At 39.5% G+C, this 18,016-nt stretch overlaps 1 protein-coding gene across 1 annotated transcript in view; it reads left to right on the top strand.

Annotated features, from left to right (window-relative positions):
* Positions 1-18,016, top strand: part of OTC (ornithine carbamoyltransferase) — a 62,329-nt gene that overhangs the window by 7,220 nt on the left and 37,093 nt on the right. Inside the window, exons 2-4 of the mRNA XM_002913474.4 lie at positions 5,730-5,868; positions 7,319-7,400; positions 16,347-16,434. Coding sequence (XP_002913520.1) covers positions 5,730-5,868; positions 7,319-7,400; positions 16,347-16,434 — 309 coding nt within the window. The remainder of the gene's footprint in view (positions 1-5,729; positions 5,869-7,318; positions 7,401-16,346; positions 16,435-18,016) is intronic.

The following is an 18,016-nucleotide window of genomic DNA, read 5'->3' on the forward strand; positions in this document are numbered from 1 at the left end:
CTGTGTTTAAAAAAAAAAAAAAGCTTATTTGCTAATACTTACTGGAGGCACAATCCCAGGGCAAGAGTGAAGGCGACATTACCAGTAACTGCTCTATGGAGATTGGAGTCACAAAGAGGTATTCTTCTGATTACTTGTTGTCTAAAAGAAACAATTTGAAATAAGGTTTCTGTTGCTATATAAATTTTAAAATGAAAGGTCTGATCGGCCAAAGTAACCTTTTTCATGACACATCTCCAAAGGCAAGAGAAACAAAAGATAAAATGAACTTGTGGGACTTCATTAAGATCAAAAGCCTGCACAGCCAAGGAAACAGTCAAAAAAAATAAGAGGCAGCCCATGGAATGGGAGAATATATTTGCAAATGACACTACAGATAAAAGACTGGTATCCAAGATCTACAAAGAACTTATCAAACTCAATACACAAGAAACAAATAAACAAATCAAAAAATGGGCAGAAGATATGAACAGACACTTTTCCAATGAAGACATACAAATGGCTAACAGACACATGAAAAAATGTTCAAAATCATTAGCCATCAGGGAAATTCAAATCAAAACCACACTGAGATACCACCTTACGCCAGTTAGAATGGCAAAGATAGACAAGGCAAGAAACAACAATTGTTGGAGAGGATGTGGAGAAAGGGGATCCCTCCTACATTGTTGGTGGGAATGCAAGTTGGTACAGCCACTCTGGAAAACAGTGTGGAGGTCCCTTAAAAAGTTAAAAATTGAACTACCCTATGACCCAGCCATTGCACTACTGGGTGTTTACCCCAAAGATACAGACGTAGTAAAGAGAAGGGCCATATGCACCCCAATGTTCATAGCTGCATTGTCCACAATAGCTAAATTGTGGAAGGAGCCGAGATGCCCCTCAACAGATGACTGGATTAAGAAGTTGTGGTCCGTATATACAATGGAATATTACTCTGCTATCAGAAAGAACGAATTCTCAACATTTGCTGCAACATGGACAGCACTGGAGGAGATAATGCTAAGTGAAATAAGTCAAGCAGAGAAAGACAATTATCATATGATTTCTCTCATCTATGGAACATAAGAACTAGGATGATCGGTAGGGGAAGAATGGGATAAAGAAAGGGGGGGTAATCAGAAGGGGAATGAAGCATGAGAGACTATGGACTATGAGAAACAAACTGAGGGCTTTAGAGGGGAGGGGGGCAGGGGAATGGGATAGACCGGTGATGGGTAGTAAGGAGGGCACGTATTGCATGGTGCACTAGGTGTTATACGCAACTAACGAATCATCAAACTTTACATTGGAAACCGGGGATGTACTGTATGGTGACTAACATAATATAATTAAAAAAACATTAAAAAAATAAAACAGTATTCTTTAACAGTTAAAAAAAATAAAATGAAAGGTCTGGACAAAATGGGAAGATACAAGCAGGATGTTTGTATCTTCTTTTTATCTTTAAACTTGAATCTGTCAATGGAGAAATAACAAGAGCAGCATCTCACAATGCAATCCCAACAGCACATTAACCCAACCCTAATCCCAACTTCTTGGAGTATAAGGAGAAACCCGAGAAAGACCCGGAGACCTTTTACTTCTAATCTGTTTCCTGCTTATAAGAGCTGGAAATTGGAGCTTTTTTGAAGTAGCTGAAGGTGGTGTTGGGTCTCTTTCACCATTATTTCTTTCATGGGAAGGGGGGAGAAAAATTAAGTTCCATGCATCCTTTCCTTTCTTTTTCAACTCTTTTTCTCTGAGATTCAACACCACCACCACCACCACCACCACGATGCCAAGATCCATGCTATTTTCTTCAGTGAAACTTGTAGTCCTGTGAGTGTTTAGAAGGAAGTAGACAGAACACAACCCTGCAAGGGCTGAGAGTGGGGAGGGTATTGAATCCCTTAAGTGTTGCTCTGATGACTACGCTTTTGTGGGCTCCAACATTGCCAGGAGAACGAGCTTGAGTTCTCAGCAAAAATAAGCTCTCCAAATTGGCATATGAGTGGTTTCTCCAGTTGTTGATGGCAGTTCAACAACCATAGTGATGTTTCACAAATATTGTATGTTGGTTAATTGAACGTAATTTTAAAAAATTCTTAAATCCTGGGAAGCAGGGTTTTCCAGCAATGCTTTTTTCCCTTTTAAAAATAATATTGGAGGAAGTCTTAAGCCATGGAATATTAATGTCTTATTTGAGACACAGGGTCAAGAGAGTTTATCTCCTGTGATTTTATCTTACTTGGACCTCATTCCAGAAAAAGAATTATTTGCAAAGATGCCCTAAATATGAGTTGGGAAAGTTTAAGCTGCCATGCCTCCTCAGGTCAGACATATTAAACCTGTTTACAGATCCCCAGATCCAGCTGACTCTAAAAAATGCAAGAATATCAGTCTAAGGGTTTACCTCTCAACAATATCAGTACTTGTATATTCCAAGTGTTGCTTAATATTATCACTATTTAACATTATCAGAACCAAACACATAACCAAAATACATATGTAAAAATACATTTTCTGCCTAAATTCCATGTCTTTAAATTATCAAATTTCTGACTGGTATTATCCAAGTCTTGGACACAGTTCTGTAAGATTTTTACTAGGGTTCCAGTGGAAGGAAGAAAATGAAGGCCTATTCCAGAAACTTGTTTAGCCAGAAAATATTTTTGTATATTTACAAATTTATTTTTAAAATATTTGGTTCTTCTCAGTCTAAACTTTTACATTTTTTAAATGTCTTGCTTTGTACATAGTCTATTAGGGTAGTAACACATATATTATATAAATAAGTAAACATACATTGTAGATCCATGTCCAAATTTTTTAATGTTAGGGGTCTGTAATAAAAATAAATTGTGGGCCACTGCTTTAAAGAAATTTCCATTTAGAGGGTAGATGAATGACATATTTTTAAAAGTTGTAAGTGACGAATCACTGAAATCTATTTCTAAAACCAATATTGCCCTGTTTGCCAACTAAAATTTAAATAAAAATTTAAAAAATAATGAAAATAAAAGTTGAAGACTATGGTACATCTTTGAAACAGGTATGTTGACCAAAACTCCATGTATAAGCTGAAAACACTAATTTCTATTGGAATTGAATGTCATTAGTATCTTTTTTAAAAAATATTTTTAATTTATTCATTTGGGAGAGAGAGAGGAGGCAAGAGTGCAAGCAGGGGGGAGGGGCAAAGGGAGAGGGAGAAGCAGACTCCCCACTGAGCAGGGTGCCTGACACAGGGCTTGATCCCAGGACCCCGAGATCACGACCTGAGCCAAAGGCAGACGCTTCATCGACGGAGCCACCCAGGCGCCCCTGTCATTAGTATCTTATATTCAATTAATCAATCAACCATTAGCCAACTAACTCATAAACCCTTGGTCTTTATGCAAATTCCTTTCCTTACTACCTAGAATCTCTGAAGGGCTTAACATCACAAAAAGTTAACCGAAAAAAATCTAATCATCTATCAAAGACTAAATGAACCAATCAACTTCGCCAGAAAGTTGGATGTTTAGTGAAATATTCCTTTGTCTAAGTTATTTGACATCATTCAGTGGAAACAACAAATTGAGTGAATTTGTGATTTTCCTATCTATCCTCCTGTCATCATTGCAAGACATACATAAATCCCACCAACGAATTTACTCTTCATCTCAAGTAGTCCAAGCTCTTTCGTTAGGCTGAAACTGAAGCATGATCATTTTGTGACAGCTGTTTTACTTCTAGTAAGGTTAATGTTTAGTACCTGTGGTGAACCACAATTTGCCCTTTGTTATTCATAATTTCTAATTGTATACAATATAATTATTGTTAAATAGAGATAACACTGGGAAAATGAAAGAATAAACGTTTTCACTTTTGGATACTGATTACCCCAAATAATAATTATTGTCATCACAATGTAACCAAATGCTGAAATGGGACTCTTTCTATTTCAGTTTCTGCTCGGGCCCAATAGGTGTTACTCTTCCCTCATTCCAAAGTGAGATGCTGTGTCACTAAAACTGGAACAAAGGAGATATACAAGAATTAGTCTTACAACCCACTGGTGACCCCTGCCAGCTTCTAAAATGGACTGCAGAAACCGAGGGATGGGTTGTAGATTAGAAGAGGATCTTTATTTTTTTTTTAAGATTTTATTTATTTATTTGACAGAGAGAGAGACAGCCAGTGAGAGAGGGAACACAAGCAGGGGGAGTGGGAGAGGGAGAAGCAGGCTCCCAGCGGAGGAGCCTGATGGGGGGCTTGATCCCATAACGCCGGGATCACACCTTGAGCCGAAGGCAGACGCTTAATGACTGAGCCACCCAGGGGCCCCTAGAAGAGGATCTTTAAAGTGTTGCCACTGTGTATGAGAGGGAGAGGTACTCTCCCCTCACCTCAAGCCTAGGGAGCCTAGGCTCCCAGGGCATCGATATCTTTAATAGGAGAGCTTGAGGACACCATACACCAAATCCAGGCCTATATCTGGGACATTTAGAGTAAAGGGGAGAGGCCGCTTAGCTGTTTTGATGGCAGAACAAGAGGGGAGTCTATACTGGAATGAAACTGACTCAGAGCAAAGAACATGAAGAGCTTCCCATGAGCCAATGCAGATGAAGAAAGGGACCTAGCACGGTATTGTTTCACATGATGGCCAAGAGATCTCCTGTAGGGTGGGGAGATCTCTGCAAAAGGAGTCTGGATGCGTTCCCCTGGATGGCACAAGAAATGTAATTGTCCACCACCAAGGACTACTGTGAGAAATTCGCGACGATGAAGAGTTCCCTGAAGGACCCACAAAAGCACCCCAGAAGAGAAAGAGACAGCCTCAAGCACCTATACCAAGGCTAGATTGCTAGAACAGAAACAGACTTTGCCTGACCCTTAACTCCTCACCTTCCCTAGGCTTTACTTGGAGGGACTAAAGGCAGGGAAATCGAGGAAGCGGCTCATGGTCCCTCTTCCCTCTAGAGGGGCCCAGCTTGAATTAGGCATGAGCTGGAAGGAAAAAAAAAAGGTGTTAACTTGCAGTACATTTTTTAAAGTTAAAAAAAATCATTATTATTATTACACATTATTTTACTGAGACTCGGGGGGAAGAAAGTAAGCGCAGAGGATTTTTTAAATTTTATTTTCTGAAAGTTACTAGAAAAGCCACAAGGCCCATTGTATTTGACCAGGGACAAGTAAAGAACAAATTTCCAAGAATAGATTTGAAGGGCGGTAGGGGAAAAAGAATGAAAATGGTTTCTATTGTACGGACACTGTAAATTCTGTTTGTGTAATCAGTCTTATAATCAATCAATAATAATAGCTAAAATTTATCAAATGCTTAATATATGCCTGACACTGTCTGATTTCCAGGTATTAAATAACTTCATCCTCACTTATAAGATTATTATACTCATTTTCTAGGTCAGAGATAAATTTCAGTGCAGAGAGAGATTAGGTAACTTGCCTGAAGTTGCACAGTTAGTAAGTGGCAAAACCACTGATAATGGCAATTCCCAGCAAATAAGAGTTCAACTCCTTCATCAAATGTTTCTTTTTTCTCAACATCCAAAATACTGGACATCTAAAATGTAAACCAAAGCCATATCAATTTTAATGCATTAGCACTTTGCAGAGACACATGAGACTCCATGTGATTTGCTATGTTTTGTTTCAAGAATAAAACAACAAACCATCATAGGTCATGGCTTTTTTTTTTTTCTTGTTACATATATATTTCTCCTTATTTTTCTTTTTTGTAGATGTGGACAACCACTACAAAATAAAGTACAGCTGAAGGGTTGTGATCTCCTCACCCTAAAGGACTTCACAGGAGAAGAAATTAAGTATATGTTATGGCTATCAGCAGATCTAAAATTTAGGATAAAACAGAAAGGAGAGGTATGTAGCATTTTCATCTTATTTTCTGATACTACCAACCAGTCTTTTTAAAGACAGCTTTTCCAAAGAAAGAGGGGAAAGAAAATATATTAAAATTCCTAAACAGTAGCTAAGTAATGAAACCACACAGTCAAGGTAATTGATTATCACTGAGTGTACAGACATATAAAAAGCATAAAAATCAGTTATTCAATGACAAGTCATTGCACCTCTTTCTTGTGGAATGTTGAAATTCATTATTAATTGGATCAGAACCTAAGGAATCATTTCTCTGGAAAGATTTTATTTTTATACTTTCATTCTTTTCTCTGTGTGTTTTCTATCAAGTTAAAAATAAGGACAATACTTTTTTTTTCTGGCAACAAATTTCAGTTGTGGATGACTATCAGCTATATGATCATTAGAATAATGTCCAGAAATTCACAACCATGTGACAGTATTAAAAATAATTTAGATTATTAAAGAAACAATTAAGTGGTAACCAAGTAGGAGAAGAGATGGGATATGGTGCTTAGCTGTGAGCATTATTCTGCATTTTGAGCAATTTATGTTTGAAACACTTAATTAATGCAGCAGCTTCATTTAGGCTGCTTAATTGTGAAAGCATTTTCATGTTCCAAGCTGGTTCAAAAGCACTTTAAAGAGCTGGTTTCAGGTTGAGGAAGTTTTACACAACGTTGGTTTTCTTATCTAGTTCACTAGCTCTCCACGGTCAGAAAACAGGAGTGTCTCCAAATGCTATGAGTTGACATTCCCATATAAGACTGAAATAAGGAGAAAAGGTCCCCCAAGACCCCAGGCCTAGTCTTCATACTTTGTGTGTAAGGAAAGTTAGCTGGCAGGAATCTATTTGTTCCAGAACTCATCCTATCAAGAAGTCTATCAAAGAGAAGAGGAAGGAGGAAAAGCCCCACCCCACACCCAAACTCTCCAGATTGTTTCCAAATGACTTCCAGAAACAAAGCCTTTGCACTCCCACAGGGATGCATGATGAAAGTGTCGCTGGGGCTTCTTTAGGAGTCTTAATGCCCCATGTTGTGACAGAGTAGCATTGTTTCTAGCTGAGAAAACACCTCTGAACCAAGCATCTTCTAGGTCATTGAACATTGATGCAAATTTCCATAGATTTAGGTAAAAAGATGGTTCCAGTCGGAAATATTAACATACTTTGGAACAAGTGTTCAGGTTGAACCCAGAGCAACTAATATTTTCTAATTACATGTCAATAAGCTGTAGGAGTTCCTGTTCCCTTCCTCCCTTTGTATAGCACACGAAAAAAAAAAACACTTTAAATTCACTTTTTAGGTAATATTTTGAATGCTTATTTGGAAGCAGTGAGTAATTATTCCACATTTTACGATAATGTAAAGAATACCTTTTGAAACATAATCTCTGATATTGGATATAAAATATTTTTCACTTTAATTGTATTCTTGTCCTTAATTTTCAGTATTTGCCCTTATTACAAGGGAAGTCCTTAGGCATGATTTTTGAAAAAAGAAGTACTCGAACAAGACTGTCCACAGAAACAGGTGAGTCCTCAGACAAACTCCCACTGGTGCTGAAGAGGGGGCCAGAGGGTTAGGATCCGGGAGGAGTCGCCCAGTGGGGGAATTTGTCTGTCTTGTTAGCAAGCACAAAGGGAAAACACTGTCACTGGGAGTAGCAGTGCAAGCCTCTGAGTGTTCTTTCCAATTCTCAAAGAAGCTGTAAGCAGAAAGATTAGCGTCATCTGTAGGAATTCCATGAAGAATTGATTACAAGTCCCAAAGAGCTTTTCATGTTCAGTACAAAATGTGAGTGGACACAAATTCTCAGCTCTCAAATTCATGTGGGCAAAAAATGTGTATTTTCCTAACAGGTAAAGAATTTTTTCTTGCTTGTTCCAATTTTGCAGGATGGTGGAAACCAAATCTCCACAATGTTAGGCAATCCTCAATCATTTCGGGGTTTATTTTGTCAATGTAAGCTCTCCTCTCCCTTTCCCCATAGTCATGGTTAAGCCCTGGGGTGTATGCGAAGAAGGTGTCTAGGGCTATGGGGATCTGGGCATTGGTAATCAAGACATCATCATCAGATATCTACACTGGAGTCCACCGGGAGTTCTACATCCCCATTGGACCTTGGCTGTCTCCCATTCACTGCAGTTTGCTTCACTCGGATCACAAGACCTGAAATATTTCTTGGTTTGACTCTCTCAACCCCTTGGCAGCTCTCCATGTCATACTGGGTACAGAGATACTGCAAGGCTTTCTCTCTCCTTCCTTCTTCAGGCTGGGTGCCAGGGAGTTGTATAACATGTGTTGCTCTGTCTTAAAAGCAAGACAGAGGGGTCATCAGCTCTGGGGTTCCCCAAACTTACCTGAAATTTCCATCATGCTTCAGGACTTGGCCTAGGGGACAGACAGCAGGGTACCGTGTCAAAGGTCCATCCATTTCTATTTCTGTTGCTGCTTCTCTCTTGCTCCTCTTTTTCCACCCTCAGTTCCCAGTATTGGAGGCTAGGTGATAAAGCAGGAAGAAAAAAAATTGGCTCTGACTATCCAAGATTTCTTTCAAATCTACAGTTTGTGCCTGCAATTCTGAGACTCAGAATTTCTTTTTTCTCAACTATTATCTCTGTTATGTTTTAAAAAGTCCATTTTGAAACTCAGAAGCCACATTCCTTTCTCTCCGCATTTCTGCTCTGTCAGATCTCCCTTGAATCAATAACATGACTGCCCAAATGGACAAATGGATAGGATCAAGGTGGAGGTACCACAAACAAAAACACATTGGTTGATTCTCCAAATATTTCATCCTATCTACAAGCATCAGAGCTTTCTAGGGTTAATTAATTAATTAATTAATTAATTTTAGAGAGGGAGAGAGAGAGGAGGGGCAGAGAGAGAATCTTAAGCAGGCTCCACATCCAGGGCAGAGCCCAACACGGGGCTGGATCTCACAACCCTGAGATCATGACCTGAGCGGAAATCAAGAGTCAGATGCTTAACCGACTGAGCCACCCAGGCGCCCCTTAAGAGCTTTCTAGGATTTAGAAGCAAACAACTACTTCATGTAGTTCTTGCCTTGTAATAGTCAGTAATGAGGCTTATCAAATATATAACAAAATAAAGTTCAGAGGGATTAAGTGACTTGGTAATACAAATAGCACAAGGATTCAGATCTCAAGTTCACTGTTCTTACTAATGCACACCCCTTGCCCCTGGAGAGAAGAAAGGAGGGTGAGAGGAACCATATAAGGTGTCACCTAGTTGTTAAGTCCCAGGAAGAAAACAGATGAGAACATTTTTCTCTTTAAAGATGGCTCCTTTAAGAAATCATGTTGACATTTGAAGAAAAATGAATATTGCATAAACCAGTCAGTAATTCTCAAATTCTGCTCCTTTTCAGCACTGACCTTCTATGAGTTGGGCAGAATTTTATTTTATCATTAGTACTTAAGAGAGGTGTTCTGCTTTGAAATCGTCAAAAGAATGGATTAGTACATAGACGTTTCTCAACTTTAAGGTTTTTAAAATTAATTTTTCTAAGTTGTTGGGGTTTTCTACAACTTTTTTTCTGTTCAGATGTTATGCTATTTTTGATGTCAAATATTCCTGAATAGGTGATCAGTTTTACCATTCACATAAAATGTGGTAGTTAAGCTATTAATAAAACCAAGAATGAAGACTTAATAAGCCTTCGGGTGCAGACCCCATACCAAGTGCTCCACATTAATTATAGGGATTATCTCACTTAATCCTTATGACAATTCCATAAGGGCAAGACCATCGAGGAAAACAGGCTGAAACAGGTTCAGCAAATGGCCCACAGATGCAGAGCGAATAAATGGCAGACCTAGGATTGGAAGCTATGATCACATGTGTTTTTTAAGTATCTAATTTAATGTGAACAGGTAATAGTCATGGTTTATTCTAGTAAAATTGTTTCTACAAATGGCATTAAGCATTTTGTTAGATGATGGTTTTCTTTTTTATAATAATTTTTTATTATGCTATATTAGTCACCATACAGTATGTCCTTAGTTTTTGATGCAATGTTCCACGATTCATTACTTGCGTATACCACCCAGTGCACCATGCAATGGTTTTCTATATAGAAGTGCTCTGAAACCGGCACAAGATAACAACAAATACATGAAAAAAGCAACATCTGACAGTAAAAAGTTATGGTTCACAGAATATTCACCATTATCTTCAATAAATATCCATGAGTCTAATTGCACATGGCATTGTGCCAAACTCAACAGGAGGAAACTCTGTCAGAGTAAGTAGTTGCTTTAAATGCTTACAGAAACACTGAACCTCAACCAAACCCATAGCAGAGCATTTCTATAATGTTCGTGTGCATCTTATTCGTCGTCCTTTGGCACAATTTTCCATCAAAACCTGTCACTCTGGTATTTAGAATGAAAATAGGATGTAATTAAAGCTGTCTATCATTGCCTCAGATTTGTGCCAGACTCCTTATAGGAAAGTCCTTGAGGATTCCATTCCCAGCCTGAGTTGCAGAGTTACAACCGTATTTCTACTTATCTCAGGGGACAGAGTAAAATTTGCCACTCAACTTAAGCCATATGAATTGCTCATGTAATATTTTTATTAAAGTGTAACATGCCTACAGAAAAGGGCTCAAATCCTGAAGCATATATAGTTCAACGAATTCTTAAACACATCCTCGTAATTAATACCCAGATAGAGAAACAGGACATTAAGAGCGCCCAGAAGCTCTCCCTTGTATCTCCTTCTAGTTGCGACTCCCTCTACCCAAGGGTAACTGTGATCCTGGTTTCTAACATCACAGATTAGTTTTGCCTGGGATGGAATCATTCAGCATATGGTCTTTTGTGTGCGGTTTCTTTTGCTCAGCTTTATGTTTGTGAGATGTACCGACGTCGCTGTGTGTAGTTGTAGATTAGTTACTCCTCCCCTGCTCTGTGTGTATGCCTGCCAGGCAAACTGTGCATCTCCTGTGTGTCTACCGATGATTATATTCTTTTATTGCAAATTAATTGAGCAGATAGATGGATACATTTATTAATCTCGGTAAGTGCAGTAGCTGATAGAAAAGATGCACAAGCCATCCTAAGAGATGGTTCTTTTCATTATTGAACTTTGTATTTCACTTTCAAGGTGACAGAGAAGCTGGTGCTTTCCAAGCTATTGCAAAGGTATCATCTTTACAAAGGTGACAATATAAAAAATCGTGATGCTATTCTCCAGGTACGAAAGTGAAGCACAGAGAGGCTCATGACTGTCTTAGTTCTACCAGCAAGAGCCCTCAAAGCCCTCACATTTTCAGTGCCTGAATTCTATTTATACCCCTCCTTCCAAAGCTTGCACGGATCTTTGAGGAAAAGAGCAAAATCAGATGGACGCTTATTTTCCCAGGCAGAAGCTAAGGTATTAACAGAAGAAGCCCTTTGTTCAAAAATATCCAACATGAATGCATAAACAAATGACAGATAAAAGCAGGCTGCTCTGGCTGAAGGGAGAAGAGAGAGGCGAGCCCTGTCCCTCTGCCCTCCTCTTCTCAGCAAGGGTGGCTCCTGGAAGCTGCTCTGGACCCCTGACACTCGCCTGCAGCACTTATCACCGGCCAGGTCTGATAAGCAGGCAAATGCTTGATCTGTGCTTTTAAACTGGGGTCTAAGGCTCCTTTCTGACCAGTGACCACAACTGCAGAGAAAATTCTTTCTCAGAGGTAATGTCTCCCCATCTTATCTCCTTCTAGAACTGCTAAAGGCGTGGACTCCAATTTCTTTTTTTTTTTATTACGATACGTTAGTGACCGTACAGTACATCGTTAGTTTTTGATGTAGTGTTCCACGATTCATTGTTTGCGTATAACACCCAGTGCTCCATGCAGTACGTGCCCTCCTTAATACCCTTTACCAGGCTAGCCCACCTCCACCCCCCTCCCCTCTAAAACGCTCAGTTTGTTTCCTGGTGGACTCCTACTTCTTAACATTTTCTATAACCCCTCTCCCAACCCCTACCTCGTAAGTCCAGGCTTGATGTGAATCTTCTTTATAGCACAAAGAGGAAAAAGAAAAGGCAGCAACCTAATTCTGCATTGTTACAGCAAAATGACTTCTAGTCAAAGTAAGAGTATGACTTGGAGCAGACCTGCCAGGAGGTCTTAAACTGTCTGAAACCTTCCTCCGTAGTTTTCAACCCTCAGTGACATTCATTCCTGTGCTAGGCACACAGTAGGTGTACAATAAATACTTTCTTGGTGAATGTGCAGTATTCACATTTGTTTAGGTGATGTTCCCTGTTTAGAAACAGATTAAATACTCAAATTAGTGATTATAATCATCACTAAAGTCCATCAGCTCACTTCACACATAATAGAAAATTCTGTTCTTTCTGTTAACAATATTAGGTGATGATTGCAAGTGAAAAGAATGGGTCCCCTCCCCAGAGTCAAAATCCCTCCTACATCCATTCAATAAGTATTTGTTGAGTCCTTACTATGTAGCGGTATTTATTCTAGGTTCTTGAGAGTGAGAAATCAGTGAACAAAACAGAGGAAAACTCCTGCCTTCATTGAGCTTATGTTCTAATGGGTACACAAACAATAAACAATAGACATGATAAATAAGTGGATGATAGAGTATGTTGGAAACAAGGAGAAGAATGTTGCTGGAACTGAGGGCAAAACATGTACTCCATTATTTAGACTTGGCTTTTACTTCGAGTGAAATGAAGAATTTTTGGAGGGTTTTGAACAGAGGAACATGATCTAACTTGCATTTTATTTTTTTAAAGATTTTTATTTATTTATTTGAGATACAGAGCGAGAGCAAGTGAGAGAGAGAGAGCGCACAAGTGGGGCGGCACAGAGGAAGAGGGAGATGCAGGGTCTCCACTGATCAGGGAACCCAACGCAGGGCTATATCCTAGAACCCTGGGATCATGACTTGAGCCGAAGGCAGATGCTTAACCGACTGAGCCACCCAGGCATCCCTAACTTGCATTTTAAAAGACTCTCTTGGACAGCTCTGTTGAAAATAAAATGCAGGGGTTGGGGGTGGAGACAAGATAGAAGCAGTGAAATCCATCAGTAGGTAGCTACAGTACATGGAGGCAAGGCCCAGAGTGGTAGCAGTGGAAGGGGTAAGAGGGACAGATTCTGAATATGTTTTGAAGGAACAGCCAACAAGATTTCTCATGTATTGAGTAAAAGAAGAGACGTTAAGGATGACTTCAAGGTTTCTGCCTGAGCAACTGTGAGCAGGATGGGCCAGGTAGAGCAGGATAAAGGGGAAGATCAAGAGTTCAGTTTGGAAAGTACTGAGTTTAAGATGTCTGTTAGATACACAAGCAAAGATGTTGAGAAGGCAGTTGGCTATTAGTTTGGAATATGGGAGTGAAATTTACCCTAGAGATATTTGGGAGTCATCAGCATATAGATGGTATTTCAGGCCATGAGACTGGGTATGATTAGAGAGGGAATGAGTATAGATGGAGAGAAGAAGACCAAGGACTGGCCCTGGGGAACATCAACATTAAGAGGTCAAGGAAAAGAGAAGAAAACAGCAAAGGGGATTGAGAAGGAACAACTACTAAGGTAGATGTAATAGCAAGAAGGTGTGGTGTCCTGGGCAGTGTATGAAGAAAGTGTATCAAGGAGGAGGTGGTAAACAACTTTGTTAAATGCTGCTAATTCAAGAAAACTGAGAACTGAAATGGCCATTAGATGTATCATTGGTAACTTCAGTGAGAGGAGTAGTTTTGGTACAGTGTTGCAAGGAGGGGGGGTCGTGCAAAGCCTTATGGGGATAGGTTTGAGGGAAATGAGAAAAGAGGAACTGAAGAGAGAAAAAAAAAACAGTTTTAGTGCAAAGGGAGCAAAGAGTTAAAGGGATACTTAGCAGGGGAAATAGGGACAAGAGAAAATTTGCATTTGTTTTTTTATTAATGAGTGAAAAAATGAGAATAGCATATTCATGATGAAGGTAATGTAAGAGAGAAAGGAAAGAATTTCTAGAGCAATGTTTTTGAGTATGCAAGGAGGCATGGTTTCTAGTGCACCCATACGGCATAAAGAGATCATCTATGCTTCGGGAAAGCAGAATATACGGGTACAGGTGGGGAAATGGGTGGTGAAATCTGGAAGTTCTCTGGTTGCTACCATTTTTTTAGTGATGCATGGAGCACGGCCATCTGCTGAGTGCTGGCTCTACTTTCAAAATACATCAAGAATCCGATCACTTTCTCATCATTTCAGCTGCTACCATCTTGGTCCAAGCTATCAACGCTCACCCAGAGTTTTGCAAATGGGTCTAGGGACTGGTCTCCCTGCTTCCACCCTTGCCCCACTACAGATGTTATATTGAAACATAAGTCCATCATGTGACTCTTCTGCTCTAATCCTCCAAAGGCTTTCTATCTTACTCAGACAAAAGTCAAAGTTGTTGCGTCCTCCCTACCTTCCTTCTGCAACCTCACCTCTTACTACCCTCCTCCTCACACACTGTGTACCTTTCTACCAATCTCCTTGCTGTGCCTTAAACCCACCAGTCATGCTCCCTTCCAAGAACCTCAGGACATGCTCTTTCCATTTTCTAGTATGTTTCAGTGTGGCTTCCTTGACCACATTCAAATTACAACTCATATTCCTTACATTCCCTATCTGCCCTCCCTGCCCTATTTTCCTTATGGCACTTATCAACATCTAACATACAACATATTTGATTTACTCATTTAGTTTATTATTTGTATCTCCCCATTGGAATGTAAGTTCTGTGTAAGGAGGGAGTTGTACCCTGTTGTTTAAAATGCTTTCCCCAGTGCCTAGAATATCACCAGGCACCTACTTCTAGAATGAGCAAATAAATTTCAGAACTATCCTGCGATGCTAGGGTCTACTGTGATCACTCCACAGAGACAAAATGTGCCTTTAACCAAAGTTTTGTTTGACTGTTGACGATGAGGATGCCACATGTGCACCAGGAGGGTATGAAAAGGTTTGTTACTCACATAATATGGCTTCCTGGGTAGGGTAGGACAGTCTCCCACACTGGTCTCAAAGTGGCATTAGAGAGCGGAGAAATGATACTGGCCTGGGCTTTTGTTGTGGGTAGGAGGTGAGGCTTGGGTGAAGATTCCCATACACAGGGCAGGCCTTGTTTAGTTTGAACCCCCTGCTTATGCCAAAGGAAAGAGCACGTGCACTTTCTTACCGGCTTGCCCAGATATAGGGCAGAAGGAGAAGGGAGTGTGATGGTTGGCTTGAAAACTGGTAGCAGTTAAACAAAATAAACAGAGTCAGACTCTTTATTACAGGACCCATTGCAAGTAGGATCGTTAGTGTGTTTCATGTTCTCTGATTCTATCTGGGACGTAGCACATCACATCTCCAAGGGATCTCAGGGCTCTAGGCAAATTGCCTGATTTTCCAGATGAAGAAGACTGAGGCCTGTTCCACTATATTGTCTTGTCTTTGCAAATTCCAATGTAAGTTGCCTCAGGGGCTGGCTCCCCTATGGCAAGCCCCAGGGCTCTAAGTTCTTAAAAACAATCTTGAACAAGGTTTTAAACTCTTGACTCTCAGAACCCTTGTCTATAAAATTCTTATAGTAATATCTACTGTGCTTTTGTTAGAGTGAAGGTTTCAATGGAAGAGTGCTTATAAAGTGCCAGCACATGGTAGTGCTCTGTGAATAGTCATTGCTAGAGTCAGAACTTAGTACCCTCTAGCTAAAAACCATTTGGTCTGGGCATGTTTAAGAGAACACTCTGAAATAGTCTAAGATAGGTAGAATATAATTATTTCATTCCATTTCAGAAGGAACTACTTACTTTCTTTTCTTTTTTTTTTTTTACCTGCAAACTGTATCAAGGTATAAAACATTCCCATTACCCTAGAAAGTTTGCCAATGCTCCTTCCCATCTACTCACCATCTCCAGAAGCAACTGCTCTTTTAACTTCTGCCACTCTCTGGTGGTTTTGCCTGTTCCAGAACTTCATATAAATGGAATTATACATGATATACTCTTTTGTATGTAGCTTCCTTCATCTAGCCTAATGTTTGTGAGATTCATCCATGTTGTATGCATTAGTAACTCATTCCTTTTCATTACTGACTAGTATTCCACTGCAATCCATGATATCCCACACTACAGTTTATTTTTCCGTTTTCTGGGATGAATATCATCATATATTTTTAAAGAACCAAAACCAGGCATGGCCTCCAAAAGGGAACAATGCCCCATTATTGCCAGGTTCTGAACAATAGGGTGGAGAAATGGGCACACATCTGAAGGAGAGTTGAGTGTACAGAAAATTTCATCTACCTCTCTCAGTTCCTCGGTTTGCTTTGCCTGGGAATTCCCGAGCAGAGATGTTAGAGAGCTTTAAAGAGTTTGACTTTTCAATTGAGATGGTGCCAACTCCTCATAATTTTGTTTTCTACTTTAGTTCTTTTTTTTTCAAAATGCTATTTTTTCCTTTTTCTTTTATTGTAGGCTTTGCACTCCTGGGAGGACACCCTTGTTTTCTTACCACACAAGATATTCATTTGGGTGTGAATGAAAGTCTTACGGACACAGCCCGGTTTGTAAATCTTCTCTTCAAAGCTTATTTCAGAAGTGATGAATTTCAAAAAGAAAATATGCTTCTCTTTAAATAAGGTTCCCCCCCCCCAGCATCCTTTGTACTATTCTGTTTCCTCCTTTCTCTCTTTACCTAATGATCTGAATGCTTCTCCCTTCATCCTCTGGTCACTTTCTGTGGGTTAAGATAATTTTTTTCTTAGCAATTTGAAGAGGTTTCTGATTATAAAATTTCAAACTTAGGGAACCTTAGAAAGTGTCATGTAACTCATATTTGACAGTTGAAGAAATAGATGTCCAGGGAAACTGACATGGTCAATGACTCATAACTAGTTAGCATCAGAGCAGGTAATACTATTAACAGCTAACATTTATTGAGCATTTATTATGTGTTAGGCATTATCCTAATTCATTTAATCCTACAACAACCCAAATAGATTGGCATAAAGAGGTAAAACAACTTAATTAGGAATGTACTGGCTAATATAACATTAAATATCAAAATGTCCGTGGCTAACATGGTGTGGCTATTCCTGATTGGTAAGAGGGAAGGATTAATTATTTATGTGGCCCTTCAGGGACTCTGAATGAGAATGGCTTTGCCATTTTCAACGAGTAGCATACAAGGTTGGCCTGGGTGTTCAAGTCTAGTCAAGACCTAAGGGAAGAGAGTATGGAGATGGGATACTTGCTTCAAACTCATCTTGGCAGAGAAGCGACACAATCAATTCTACTCCCATTCTGTTGGCAAGTACTAGTAGCTCATCCCTACTCAGATAAAAGTAGAGGTAGGAAAAGCCTCTTAACGATTATATTACAAAGACTGAAACATAGGACCCCTGATTCCTCATGCAATGCTGTCACCATTATATCATGTTTAGTTGAGAAATACAAAGCAAATGTCTTTATTTAAATATTTCACCCTCGATATCAAAGACTAATGACTTTTTTCCCTGAAAATGATATGCCATAAGTAACTCCTTGCAATACTACTTTTTACGGCAGTTGCTTTGGTATATACTAAAGAATCTATCTACCCCATTTGAATTGTTAACAAGATTTGAAATAACTCATCTTTAAGCCTTTTAGTGACATTATTTCAGATGGGACAATGTTAATATTAAGAAGTGTTGTATTCATCTTCTGGATGCATGGAACTAAAAGAATAAAAAAACATAAATGAGTTTTTCTTCCAACTATGCTGCCACTGACTGGGATTACATTTGCCTAATAATTCTGCTTCCACAAAAAGAAACTGTACTTTATTCAAAAGCAAATATTACAATCTGGTTAAGGGATGACGTCAGGGGCACATCCAGGAGAGAAGTTTCAGTGGGGATCCTCCATATAGAACCAAGAGAACAATGGTGAGTAAGTCCTGTGTGAAGTAGTGATTGGAAAAGACAAAGTTGGAGGAATAGCTGAGCATCCAATAAAGAGTTAAGGAGGCAGACTGGCAGCCAGAAAGAGGTCAGGACCCAGAAATCAGTGGAGTGGGCAGGACCCCCCCCCAAAGCAAGAAACAAATAACCAAGCATGGGTTAAAAGCCGAGAATGAATATAAACATGTTCTTTGCTGCACT

The sequence above is a fragment of the Ailuropoda melanoleuca genome, chromosome X, assembly GCF_002007445.2.
Source record: "Ailuropoda melanoleuca isolate Jingjing chromosome X, ASM200744v2, whole genome shotgun sequence".
Classification (NCBI taxonomy): Eukaryota; Metazoa; Chordata; class Mammalia; order Carnivora; family Ursidae; genus Ailuropoda; species Ailuropoda melanoleuca.